A 15,000-nucleotide genomic window follows, 5' to 3' on the forward strand; every position below is an offset into this window, starting at 1 on the left:
TCACCTTTTAAACATTCAAGCTTTTTCTTTGCTAAAAAGTATAAAACATACAAGACTCTAGTAATGCATAAAGCCTTTGTTATTTATAATAGGTCATGATTCATGCAGAAGAAAAAAAATATCATAGTTGTCAGCATTGTACAAATTTTGAAAGAAAAATAAGCACCAGCCCACTAAACCCAAATAATCTATAACTCTCAATCTATGTAAACTACTTTCTTAAACTGGGAATTTAACAACTTCATTGCTGCTGAAACTGTTCATTTTTATGTTTCTGAATAACTTTTCTCCTCGTCGGTAACTCCATTCAGTATTCTAAATACTTTCATATACCTAACGTGGTTGTATCCAAATAATTGAAGTTTTTGAAATAAAATTTAATTCCCTGTCAGTCCTATTAGGAAACTCTTCTCATTTTATATTTTTATGGCATATTTTCAATTGGATCTAGATGGAATTCTAAAATAGATGAAACAATTGATCATTTTGAGTAAGTGCTTTCCAATAATCCTTAAAAGATTGCAAATTCAAAATCTCAAACAACTCCATGTTTTATGGTGGTTAAGTACTAGCTTGGTAAAGGCATCAGCCATCCGGAAAGATAATAACATTAGTGTTATACGATCTTTTAAGCCCTTGAGGTACGTATGGCTCGTTCTTTGCCTACGCTTACACCTAATAGTCTGGTATATTTTCGCCACTGTCACTTAATGGGCAACTATTGTAGCTGTTCAGTGACTTTTCCCACATGAAGAAAGTAGAACAGAATCTCTAAATATGGTGAGCAGGTATTTACTGATCATCGTGTACAATGCAGGTGGTTAGATGATAAGAAATCAGGTATCAGAATTGATCCTATGACTATTAATGAAATTTAGATATTACATTTTTCAGAAGATAATGAAAAAAATAAATTCCGACGGTTATCTATCCTTTTGGATGTATTTTTGACATCCTTCCTTCAGCCTACACTGTTAAAAATATGTATTAAACAACGGTAAATACCTGGCAACATTTATTCTAGGATTTTTACACTTTTAAAAACGAATATATTGACGTAAAGTAGTGAGATTACGGTCATCAACCCGTTAAAGATAATAACAAAGTAAGATAAAATCACGGTCGCCTGTAATTTACTGAAATACGGTTGAGAACAGTATATTTTTACGGAGAATTTCCGATTAAGATTACGTTTTTTTCTAACCAGATCATCGGGATATAAAACAAGGGGGAAACTTACCGCTGATCTTCCTGTAGTCGAGGCTCAACTTCTCATAAGTGTCCTTGACAGATTCGAGGTCGTGAGTCACCTTGTTGTACTCCTGGACGCGAATCTTGAGGTCCTTGCTGGTCTGTTCGTACAGCATGCTGAGTTCCTCGTACTTGACAACCAGGCTCTTGTATTCGCGGTCGACAGTCTCAAGCTTGGACTTGGTCTCACGGAAGTTGTTGTTAGCCTGAGAAGAGTATTTAAAATGAAAGACTGAACGGTAATCGGTACTTCACAGGTACTTTTTAAAATAAAGACATAACTGAGCGTCTTTCCATGTTATACTGTGTAGGAAACCAGACACGGTTTATAGCGCCGTTTTCGCATATCAAACATCCCTCAAGGGATTCGTAGGATCAAATCCTCAGTATTACATAAAAGTGAACAACGTTTTCCACATTATTATTATTATTATTATTATTATTATTATTATTATTATTATTATTATTATTATTATTACTTGCTAAGCTACAACCCTAGTTGGAAAAGCAGGATGCTATAAGCCCGGGGGCCCCAACAGGGAAAATAGCCCAGTGAGAAAAGGAAACAAGGAAAAATAAAATATTTTAAGAACAGTAACAACATTGAAATAAATATTTCCTATATAAATTATAAAAGCATTAACAAAACAAGAGGAAGAAAATTAGATAGAATAGTGTGCCTGAGTGTACCCTCAAGCAAGAGAACTCTAAGCTAATTTAAAGTAACATTTAAATTCCCACGTTATCATGAAACATTCCATGCTACTCCTAAACATTTTAAAAGAATTGATATGAAGATTTGCTTGGGCACTGAGTCCCAAGGCAATGCATTACCCCCCATGGCTTACCTTCTCGAGATCCAAAATCATGATTTCAATTTCCTGGGACAGACGGCTCTTCTGCTTCTCAATGGAGGTGATCTTCTGGGTCAAGCTGGTGCAGTGTTCCTCGAGCTCTACAATCCTGACAGTCATCTTCTTCCTGCAAAGGAGGAGCCATTGCAAGTTAAGGAGGGTTTAGGGAGCTTAGGATGTTATTAGTAGTGGACAATCCAATTCTACCAAAACAGGTAGTTTTGAAGTGTGTTCGTATAATAATACATAATGCTACGTAGAGATGCATTATTTCTTAGCTTCAAGAGTGGAAGTTTAGGATGTAAACGTTTAACTAGGTTATGTTCTTGAGACCAAAGCGTGCTTGAAAATAAAAGCAATTTTTAAGCATTTTATCAAGAGGTCGCATTAGGGCAGTTTGCAATAATTTCCTATTGATTTCAAATGCATTTTCCCTATTTGATACTGAGAGCAATTGATCGGAAATGAAAATTTGATTTAAAACTCTTCTATAGATAAAGACAATGGAGTATTACAACAGAATATTAAAAAAAATATAACTGCCCATTTTAAATTATGATAGCCATGCGACTGAAGATGATATTTTATAGTTCCTTTTATATTGTAATCAAATAAAAATGTATGTATCCACTATATTTATATATATATATATATATATATATATATATATACATACACACGCGCACATATAAATATATAATATATATATATATATATATATATATATATATATATATATATATATATATATATATATATATAATATGAATATGCACATATGTATTGAGAATATAAGATTAAAAAGCCCCATTTAAAATCCCACCAACGATGCTGATTAAAGAGGCAATACCAATCGCAGCACAGGACAGAGGAACTTACTTAATCTCTTCGACTTCCTCAATACGGATACGACTTTCCATTTCATATTTGCTCTTGTACTGGAGGACCAGGGAAGCCTCGCTGCTCAACTTGCGCTCGATGTCAATGCGAAGCTCACACTCCTCGTCGTAAGACCTCTTCAGAGCAGTCAGTTCGTTGTGCAGGGAGTTGATCTCGGCCTCCAACTTGCGACGGCGCTGCGGGGCAGAATGGTCATGAGAGGTCAGAATCATTTGGAAGGCGTTTCATTAGGGAGACGTCTGTGACATCAAATAGGATTTTTTTTTTTTTTTTTTTTTTTTTTTTGCTAACGTTTTGTTATTATAGGAAGACGTCTGTGACATCAAAGGGGAATCGTTTTGCAAACGTTTTGTTACGATAGGAAGACGTCTGTGACATCAAGTGGGAATCATTTTGCAAATATTTTGATATCATAGGAAGACGTCTTTGACATGAAATGGGAATCTTTTTGCAAACGTTTTGTTATTATAGGAAGACGTCTGTGACATCAAGTGGGGATCTTTTTGCAAACGTTTTGTTACGATAAGAAGACGTTTGTGACATCAAATGAGAAGTTTTTGTAAACGTTTTGTTAATAGAGGGAGACGTCTGTGACATCAAATGGTAATCTTTTTGCAAACGTTTTGTTATAGGAAGACGTCTCTGACATTAAAGGGGAATCTTTTTGCAAACGTTTTGTTATTATAAGAAGACGTCTGTGACAGCAAAGGGGAATCTTCTTTAAAACGTTTTGTTATTATACGAAGACGTCTGTGACATAAAGTGGGAATCATTTTGCAATCGTTTTGTTGTTATAGGAAGACGTCTGTGACATCAAAGGGGAATCTTCTTTAAAACGTTTTGTTATTATACGAAGACGTCGGTGACATAATGTGGGAATCATTTTGCAAACGTGTTGTTGTCATAGGAAGACGTCTGTGACATCAAATGAGAAGTTTTTGTAAACGTTTTGTTGTTATAGGAAGACGTCTGTGACATCAAATTGGAATATTTATGGAAGCTTTTGACTGTTATAGAAAGACGTCTGTGACATAGAATGGAAATCTTTTACAACCGTTTGATTATTATAGGGAAACATTTGTGACATTAATTTGTATTCTTTCGAAAGTGTTTCAATGAACTCATATACTTTGACTATATAATGTGAAAGCATTTTAAATTCATTTTGACAATCATTCGGTACTCTGGTTATACTATACCTCTTACATCAAAATAGATTTTAATGGTTTTGAATGACATGAAAAGAATGTTTTTTAATTTATTCATATTTCTTATTATCAAAACCTCAGTCATGAAAAAAAAAATAGATTCGCTACAATTAGCATGAGGATTACGATATTTAAAATCTGTTTATTTAGACAGAGCAGGCCTAGGATAGGATATTTTTCCATTATCAAGAAGGACATTTCTGACGTCAAATATAATTTTTGAGGTCCTTATTTTTTTTACCAACCTAAGAAAAACGTCAATGACATCCCATTATAAATCATTTACTTTCGATTATAAGACATCTCAACTTCAAATTAAATCTATTTTAAGTATTTTCCTCTCTATGGTGATGAATCTTTTGTTTTAGAGTAATTTATAAATAAAAGGTATTCTATGGTAATTTATGTCTAACATACTGTATTTATATATTAGAATTTGTTAAATCAATAGTCATCACTTTCTGATCAGGTATCTGCAATTACAATATGAACATATATATGCATCTAGCTATCCATCTATTTATTTTTTTATTTGTTTAATTTATTATTTTTATTTTGCCTTGGGGTATCTAATTATGCTAACATTCTATTTGTCGATCTGTCCCTCTATTAATATATCATTCTATCTATCTATTTTCCTGTATATTTGTTACTTTCCTTAATTTCTAATTGATAATCAGTATGCGACTTTCAAATCAGGTATCTACAATTACATGATCTGTCCACAAATTGATACGTTACTCTCCGATCTACCATCGGCTATTACACCATATAACTATCTATTTACGGATCTATCTGTCTATCTGTGCATGCGTACATCCCAATCCTTACCGCTTCTTCCTGTTCAAACTTCCTCCTGTATTCCTCAAGGCTTGAAGAGCCAGACTTCAGAGTGTAGCTGAGTTCCTCGACCTTGATCTTCATTTCCTGAACGGTCTTGCTGAGTTCTACATTTTCCTGTCGAGAAGAAAGCGATTGTCATTAAAGTATTCAATCGATTCGATAACAGTTTCAGAGAATTATATTGTAAATGTACCATGGTAGTTAGTTTTTCAATTGATAATATCAGACCATTTTTACATGCATTGATAACTTATTATTAATAATTGATAAGGTAGAATGATTCAGAGAATTGTGTTGTAAATGTACCATGGTAGTTTGTTTATCAATTGATAATATCATACCATTATTACATGCATTAACAACTTATTATTAACCATTAAAAAGGTAGAATCATTCAGAGAATTATATTTTAAATGTACCATGGTAGTTTGTTTATTAATTGATAAAGTCAGACTAATTCTACATGCACTGACAACTTCTTATTAACCATTTATATGGTAGAATGATTCAGAGAATTATATTGTAATTGTACCATGGAAGTTTGTTTATCAATTGAAAAGGACAGACGATTTTAACATGCATTAACCACTTATTATTAAAAATTAATAAGGTACAGTGATTCAGAGAATTATATTGTAATTGTACCATGGTAGTTTGTTTATCAATTGATAAGGTCAGACCATTTTTACATTCATTGACAACTTATTATTAACAATAAATAAGGTAGAATGATTCAGAGAATTATGTTTTAAATATACCATGGTAGTTTGTTTATTAATTGATAAGGTCAGACCGTTTTTACAAGCATTAACTACTTGTTAATCATTAATAAGGTAGATGTTCCTATACTATTCTATCATCCTTACTACGTTCGTCTGTTGATTAAATATTGTTTTATTTTGATAAGCATAATATTTTTCTGTTGTAAAGATATCTTTCTTTGATATTATAACAGAATTTTAAATAATTTTGTCAGCCTTTTCTCAAGCATAGTGAAAACGAATTTTCGAAGAAAAAAAAATTGTATAGTCTTTTAGCAGTCAACAAGTTAACTTGCTTATATAAAAAAAATGCAAATCATTACCTTTAGTTAACCGAAAAGGTCATAATTTTTGTAAACTTTGAAAATAACGTCATCTGATTTTTTTAAACAAGGTAAATTAGTGTTCCTACACTCAAAGAATACTATTTAGCTTGCATTAATTACATTAATTTTATAATTTACGTCGTAACTGAAAATAATTAAACATAACTTGAAAAATTTTTATCCAGAATACGTCCTCTAATTTTGAGATTATAATAAACATTGAAATCAAATTATTAACGGACGTTTACTAACGCCCTTTATCAATGAAATTAGATTTCATATTACAAAAACAGAGAATATATATATATATATATATATATATATATAGATATATATATATATATATATATATATATATATATATATACATATATATATATTGATAAACATCCCCAAACCTTGCAAAATCTTTTTGAATTTTCCTAGAACTACAATTAAAGCCATGGACGATCTTTTAAAACAAAAAGACATTTGAAGGATTTGATTTCATGTCTTATCTATACCAATGTAGCCTTAAAGGACCCTTTACAAATCGCCCCCTCCCCCCCCCCAAAAAAAAAAACTTGAAATCACTCTTCTGAAAAAAATCTTGTTCTCAATCTTAGTTTTGCTGCATTAGTGACCTTATGCTCAATTTTTTTTCATGAGGCGCATTTGCACTGACTTGCAGCGGTGCCCTTTTAGGTCAGAAAGGTTTCCTACTACCTGGTTGGTTAGAATGATTTTGTCCAACCAATCAGAGATTAGTAAAATTCTCCGAGCTAAAAGGGCACTACCGCGATTCAGTGCGAATCTTCTTCTTCTTCTTCTTCTTTGTCTACATCTTTTCCCACTTATGTGGGTTCAATGTATCTGGTCAGCTTTCTCCATCTATCTCTGTCCCACACTTCATCACCGGTTAATCCTTTTGATCAAAGGTCATCCTTGATACAGTCCATTCACCTTCGCCTTGGTCTCCCTCTCCTTCTCGTTCCCTGTGCATCCATTTCTATCACTCTCCTCCCAATATACTGTTCATCTCTTCTCATGACATGACCATACCACCTCAGTCTACTTTCTTGGATCTTATCTGATAGTTCTCTAACTCCTGTGGTGCCCCTAATTACCTCATTCCGTATCTTATCTCTCCTTGTCACCCCACCCATCCATCTCAACATTCTCATCTCTGCCACATCTTGTCACCCCACCCATCCTTCTTAACATTCTCATCTCTGCCACATCTTGTCACCCCACCCATCCTTCTCAACATTCTCTTCTCTGCCACTTCTAGTTTCTTCTCTTCTGTCTTCTTTATTGCGTCTCATTAAAAAAAAAAGAAAAAAAAAAGACTATAATAGGCCAAGCTGTGACTCCCATCTCTCCTTACCACACTGAGACGTTGCTTGGAGGATGTGATGTCAACAATGGTGCGGTTCAGTTCTTCGATCTTGATGTTCAGTTCCTGGATGGTGATGTTCAGGTTCTTGACAGACTTGTGGTAGTTGGCGGACTCGAGGGTGGACTTCTCGAGCTGCTCGGACAGTTCGAAGCACTCGGCCTGGAACTTGGCCTTCTCCTTCTCAATCCTGTTGGATAATAATAATAATAATAATAATAATAATAATAATAATAATAATAATAATAATAATAATAACCATTAAAGCAAAATTATTCGAGAGGTTAATAATAACATAATAATAACAATAAGAATAGGGAAGTAGGGAATATGGGGAAAGGAAGAGTACCCCTGGATACAATCCAGTTAATAGCACAAAGGCAGGTACTCGGTATGGGAAAGATTAAGGAAATAGGGAGAAAAAGAAGTACAAGAGAAGAATAAAAGAGAGGGGCAGACCCTCTTGCGATATTAGGGTATTGGTATTATTATTTGTAAATTCGCTCAAACTATGTATTATATCGTTTAAAATTATCTAAAGTTACGAAAAAAAAATAATAATGATAATAATAATGTGTTTAAAATGTTGCATATTAAATAATCTAGTCAATTATTCTTATATATGAAGCAATATATGACTAGGGATTTTTAATACCGAATATTGTGATAACAATAACTTTATTAACAATATCAAGAATCATAAAATTTAGACCTCTGTGTTAGTTCAATAATCATAGATTATATGACGCGGTATGTCTAATCCCATAGAGTTTATTAATAACACAGAAGCCATCAGTCAAGAACAGATAAATATATATATATATATATATATATATATATATATATATATATATATATATATATATACAGTATATTTATATATATACATATATATAAATATACTGTATGTATATATATATATATATATATATATATATATACATATATATATAAATATACTGTATATATATATATATATATATATATATATATATATATTTATATATATATATATATATATATATATATATATATATATATATATATATATATATATATATATATATACAGTATATTTATATATATGTATATATACAAATATACTATATATATATATATATATATATATATATTTATATATATATATATATATATATATATATATATATATATATATTGGACTACTGTACATATAATGAGATAATGAGAATGTCAGGTAATAGATGAACAAAATTAATAGCCGGAGAGGTCTATAGAGATTGCAAACGAAGCAGATAAAAGATGAAAAGAAAAGCTAAGAAAATTTGTGGATATAGACTGGCATAGAAAGACTATAAACAGTCGAGTGTGGAAAGACATGTCTGAGGCCTTTGTCCTGCAATGGAGAGAGAGAGAGAGAGAGAGAGAGAGAGAGAGAGATTTGAATAAGAAATTGAAGACAAATTATCTCTACGATGCTTGAAATCCATTATTACCTTCCTTATTGTAAAGCCTTTTTACGATATATTCAATCATCTCACAAATAAAAACTCTGTATGATCTTTAATTCTTGAGTTACTATCATTAAATAGTGTTTCAGTCACTAGGATAACATGTAAAAAAATTAAAAATTCTAAAAATTAAAAAAGAAAAGGGGAAAATTTTCAAAATTCAGAGATGCATAGATTATGAAGAGGATGATGGTTGATTATATATATATATATATATATATATATATATATATATATATATATATATACTGTATATATATATATATATATATATATATATATATATATATATATATATACTGTATATATATATATATATATATATATATATATATATATACTGTATATATATATATATATATATATATATATATATATGCATATATATATATATATATATATATTATATATATATATATATATATATATATATATGCGCGCACATACTATATGCACACTTGGACTTGCACCACTAAATATTTTATCCATGTCACTTTCTGCGTGAGGGTGGCGAATAATTAGAATCTTTCTTTATGTTCAAAGTTGGTGCCTGGAGGGCGATGTTTACAGCTTCAGTGATTGTAAGTCTACTGTAGTTGCTCTCCTTGTGAACAACGTGAGTCCCATCAATTAATTCCTTCAGGGAAGGTTTCCGGTTGTGGATATCAGTATCATCATCATCATCATCAGCCTTCAAAAGTCCTTTGTTGGATGTAGGCCTTCCCCAGGCTCCTCCACAGACTTCTATCGCAAGCTATTCTGTGCCACTGTTGCTTATGTTGGTCTAAGTCATCTCGCCAGCGGGTTTTTTGTCTTCCTCGGTTTCTTGTGTATCCTCGGGGTGTCCAGAAGGTTGTTCGTGATGTCCATCGGTTGTCTGTCATCCTGGCAATGTGCCCCGCCCAGTTCCATTTGAGCTTGCTAATGGTTTCAAGGATATCCATTACTTTAGTTTATATCAGTATAGTGTTGGTTTATTGCCCCCTGATTTCGGTGGCCGAGTATCCGTCTTCAGAGTGTTGTGGTAGTGTGGCCAATATAGTCTTTTTTTTTTTTTGGTGAGATTTACACATCTCTTCAGGGCATAAAAAATTGGTGCACGCTTCCTTTGGTCCTTTTGGGGCGGTATGGTTTTTCATCATAAGACTTGTAGTCAGGTTAGGTTTGCTATATATTTAAAGTTTTACTCTCTGGTAAGGGGCTTTTGGGGCCACACCTCGATTGGAGATTCCTTGCAATGTCCGGGTATCCTGCAGGAAGCCCATTGATGCTACTGAGGCTATCACAGTCAATGAGAATTGCATTAGAGAGAAGCTATGTCCCGAAAGCATATATATATATATATATATATATATATATATATATATATATATATATATATATATATATATATATATATATATATATATATATATATATATATATATATATGTATATATACTGTATATATACATATATATATATATATATATATATATATATATATATATATACTGTATATATATATACATATATATATATATATATATATATATATATATATATATATATATATATATATATATATATACTAGGTTGGTTTTCTTGAAGGCATCAGACTAAAGTCTCCCACCATCACCAACACGTATTGGCCAGCGTGGTGATGAAAATAGCCAAACCCTAGACATGATTAAGGACATGTCTAAGAACATGTCTGAGGCCTTTTTCCTGCAGTAGACTTGAGATGGCTACATTTATTGTTATTCTTATTGGTTTTATATATATATATATATATATATATATATATATATATATATATATATATATATATATATACAAAATCATCATTATCATTATCATCTCCTCCTATGCCTATTGACGCAAAGGGCTTCGGTTAGATTTCGCCAGTCGTCTCTATCTTGAGCTTTTAATTCAATACTTCTCCACTCATCATCTCCCACTTCACGCTTCATAGTTCCCAGCCATTTAGGCCTGGATCTTCCAACTCTTCTAGTGCCTTGTGGAGCCCAGTTAAACTTTTGGTGAACTAATCTCTCTTGGGGAGTGCAAAGAGCATGCCCAAACCATTTCCATCTCCCCCTCATCATGATCTCATCCACAAATGGCTCTCGAGCAATCTCTTATAGTTTCATTTCTAATCCTGTCCTACCATTTAACTACCAATATTCTTCTGAGGGCTTTATTTTCAAAATCTACTAAATCTGTTGGAGAGTGTTTCATTGTCATACCATGACTCATGTCCATTCAGTAACACAGATCTCAGTAAATTGATATATGGCCGGATTTTTATATGTAATTTCAAGCGATTTGATTTCAAAATTTTACTTAACCTAGTCATTGTCTGATTTGTTTTTTCAATCTTTCACTGAACTCCATTTTTAAATATCCTGTATTGGAGACCATAGTTCCTAAATTCTTAAATGATTCTACCTTATTAATCCTTTCTCATTCCAATGATATTTCATATTCCATTGCATAATCCGTTCTCATCATCTCTGTCTTTCTTCTATCTATCTTCAGCCCAACCTCATGTTATATCTCATGCATTTTGGTAAGCAAGCATTGCAAATTCTGTGGTGTTTTGCTAATAAAGAAGGTATCATCAGCATAATCAGCATAATCATCAACTAATTTCCTATTACCAATCCAGTCCAATGCTTCTCAACTATCTCCAACTGTTCTACGCATTACAAAATCCATGAGGAGGATAAACAGCATAGGTGACAACACATTCCCTTGGAGTACTCCACTGTTCACTGGAAATTCATTTGATAGAACTCCACTAACATTTACTTTGCACTAAGCATCACTGTACAACATGTCTCAATATGAAAATTTGGTCAGTGCAACTTCTACCTTTTCTAAATCCTGCTTGTTCATCTCTCCACTTTTCATCAATTTTTATCTCTAGTCTCTTTAGAATAAGCATGCTATATATTTTCATGGCAACTGACGAAAGTGTGTTGCCTCTGTAATTATTGCTATCAGTCAGGTCTCCCTTTTTTGCCATTTTCACTAACACTCCTAGCTCCCATTAACCATGTTTTGATCCTCTTCATGCCACATTCTACAAAATAGTCTTTTAAGTATTCTAGGGGTCATTTCATTTTCAGCCAGTACAATCTCTGCAGTTCTTCCATATATTTGTGCTGTTTCAATAAAATTGATTTGGATGTTAAAAAATTTTTGGAAAAAGAAAGCCATACTTTTTTTTTATTTCTCATTACTTGACTTCTTTCCAGCTTCTATCAGTCATTTTAGTATTGCTTAAATAATATATCATAAAACACAAATCTTCTATGTGTCCTAATAGCTTCGAATATTATTGAAGCTATACCTTGTATAAAAGCTTGTTGCTTACCCCTTGAAATACATACAACCTGTATCCATACAGTTTTTTTATGATAATGAACTAGATTTCTCTAAGACTAAGTAAATTTTCCCTGCTATTACTTATTTTTTTTATTTCCTTATTTCCTGTCCTCACTGGGCTATTTTTCCCCGTTGGAGCTCTTGGTCTTATAGCATCTTGCTTTTATCCAACTAGGGTTGTAGCTTGGCTAGTAATAATGTAGGATGATGAAATTATCGGTGTTTATGATTATTGACGATGTCATCATATATATCGTGGTGACTATCAGTGATATTTTCGTGACAATTACTATTGATAATGCAGCTAAGAAAGGTAGCATAACTTTGAAGAGAGAGAGAGAGAGAGAGAGAGAGAGAGAGAGAGAGAGAGAGAGAGAGAGAGAGAGAGAGAGAGAGAGAGAGAGAATAAGATAAATATTTGAGAAAGGAATGTTTGTGGAAAACTTTGAAAGATTATTTACGTAACAAGAGTGGAAAATGCAAATTAGAAAGCTTAGGAAAGGAAGCATATGCTAAAAGCAAGTAACCAAAAACGAAGTGATAATTGAAAGTGAGAAAGTTATATAAAGATGAGTAACTATAAAGTGCAAAGGAATAAGGAAAAGACAGGAGAATAAACACAAACAAAGGAGAAAACCAAAATAGCCTTTCTAACACAGGGAGGAAAGCAGACACTGAGAGACAGGGGAATGAAATCTACCCCTGAAAAACGTGGGGCGGGCCAAGTTCGCCCCCCTGTATAACTTAGCCATCTGCCACGCCCGAATATGGTTATATGCGCTCCACCCCCACCCACTCGGAGCAGCAACGTGCGGGTGGTGTTCCCTTGACAAGGTGCGAGTAGAAAGGAGAATGAAGAAAGGGATATGGTTCATAAGACTGTTATCGTATGAGTAATATACGCGAGCTTTTATTTAATTTTGAAGGACAGAGAAAAATATTAAAATTCACACATACTTTCATATATAAATATATATCATATATATATATATATATATATATATATATATATATATATATATATATATATATATATATATATATATTTATATATATATATATATATACATATATATATATATGTATATATATATATATATACATATATATATATGTGTGTGTGCGTGTGTGTGTATATATATATATATATATATATATATATATATATATATATATATATATATATATATATATATATATATATATATTTATATGTATGTATGTATGTATGTATGTATGTATGTATGTTTGCGTGTACTATTGCTTGTTTAACTATGTTCTTTAGCTTACGTGGATGATGTTGAGAATTGCAATTGATATTTCAGTGAAAAATTTGCTTAATATGCATAATTTGTAGAATTTTGAAACCCTTGGGTAAAATTATATTTTATTTGAAAACCAAATTGATAAAATTTGAATTCTTAGATGTATGTCAATAAAACTAATAATACTAATATTTCTTAAAAACCAAGAATCTAATTTTCTTTCATTTCATCTCAAACAAACAGTTTGAGTAGTCAGATCAGAATAAAGCAGAGGAATAGAATATGGTTGTTAAGCTGTTACCTCACTATTTAAATGAGATATAAGCCATATATTTACAAGCGTTTAATTAAAAATTTAACAGGAATGGCAATCTAAATGATCATTTAAAAGGGCTATATACTCAATAAAAAGCTATAAACCTTAATAATGCATTGTCTTTTGTTATTAACATTTGTAGGTTCACACACACTCTTATGTAGGGGGTTGGTGAAGCTACGAGAGACCAAAACACAGAGAAAAATAAGGTGCATAAAGATTTGGGCATACCCAATTGCTCTTCATTTGCACAATGAGTTATTTTCCCTCTTTTGAAATGGAATATTGTAAACTAATTTTTACTTGTTTGATGTATTCTATAGGGCAAAATGAATTGATATAAAAGATACAGGTAGATACTCAATAATTACTCATTATTTCAGTGGAAGAAGCATAAATTTCTACCGTATGATAAGACATAATGCCAATAATCTGAAATGTATACAAGCCTGTAAATAGTGTTCTATCGTCCGTCTAGCCAATTCGATGAACGTGTATAAACATATAAACCGAGGCAATTCACCCCTAAAATAGTCGTTGGATATTGCACGCTAAGGAGAATGTTACTATCAAAAACTATTCAGACCACCAAAGTGAAACTATTCGGTTTCCACTACAAGAACTCGCTAATGCTACAACAGGAACGCAAGCGAGAGCATCTATGCTTGAAGCAGCGTGTGTGCCAGGCGTCTAAAATTAACCTCCTCATCATCTCTCTGCACTCCGGGCAAAACATATGAGAGGGGATGTGCTCATTTCAAGAATCACTCTTTCCCATCTTTTCAGGTCAGTTTCGTGATCTTCATATGATCCACAGCCTCTGTGCTATGGCCTTCCATTGTCTTAGATTAGGGTTATTTGGCTTGAGGGTACACTTTGGCACGTTGTTCTATCTTGTTTCTCTTCCTCTGTTTTGTTTTGAAGTGTTTATAGTTTATATTAAAGATATCTAATTTAATGTTGTTACTGTTCTTGAAATATTTTATTTTGGTTATTTATTATTTCTCCTGTAGCTTATCTATTTCCTTATTTCCTTCCT

General features: G+C 32.1%; 1 protein-coding gene across 4 annotated transcripts in view; it reads right to left on the bottom strand.

Annotated features, from left to right (window-relative positions):
* The window catches only part of LOC137650260 (paramyosin, long form-like), a 164,847-nt gene that overhangs the window by 58,591 nt on the left and 91,256 nt on the right, over positions 1 to 15,000 (bottom strand). For all 4 annotated transcript variants that reach the window (XM_068383561.1, XM_068383562.1, XM_068383559.1 and 1 more), the window contains exons 5-9: positions 7,510 to 7,708; positions 5,045 to 5,170; positions 2,985 to 3,181; positions 2,100 to 2,232; positions 1,241 to 1,457 (exon numbers count right to left, since the gene is read on the bottom strand). In XM_068383561.1, the coding sequence (XP_068239662.1) occupies positions 1,241 to 1,457; positions 2,100 to 2,232; positions 2,985 to 3,181; positions 5,045 to 5,170; positions 7,510 to 7,708 (872 nt within the window). The remainder of the gene's footprint in view (positions 1 to 1,240; positions 1,458 to 2,099; positions 2,233 to 2,984; positions 3,182 to 5,044; positions 5,171 to 7,509; positions 7,709 to 15,000) is intronic.

Source organism: Palaemon carinicauda, chromosome 11 (assembly GCF_036898095.1).
Source record: "Palaemon carinicauda isolate YSFRI2023 chromosome 11, ASM3689809v2, whole genome shotgun sequence".
Lineage (NCBI taxonomy): Eukaryota > Metazoa > Arthropoda > Malacostraca > Decapoda > Palaemonidae > Palaemon > Palaemon carinicauda.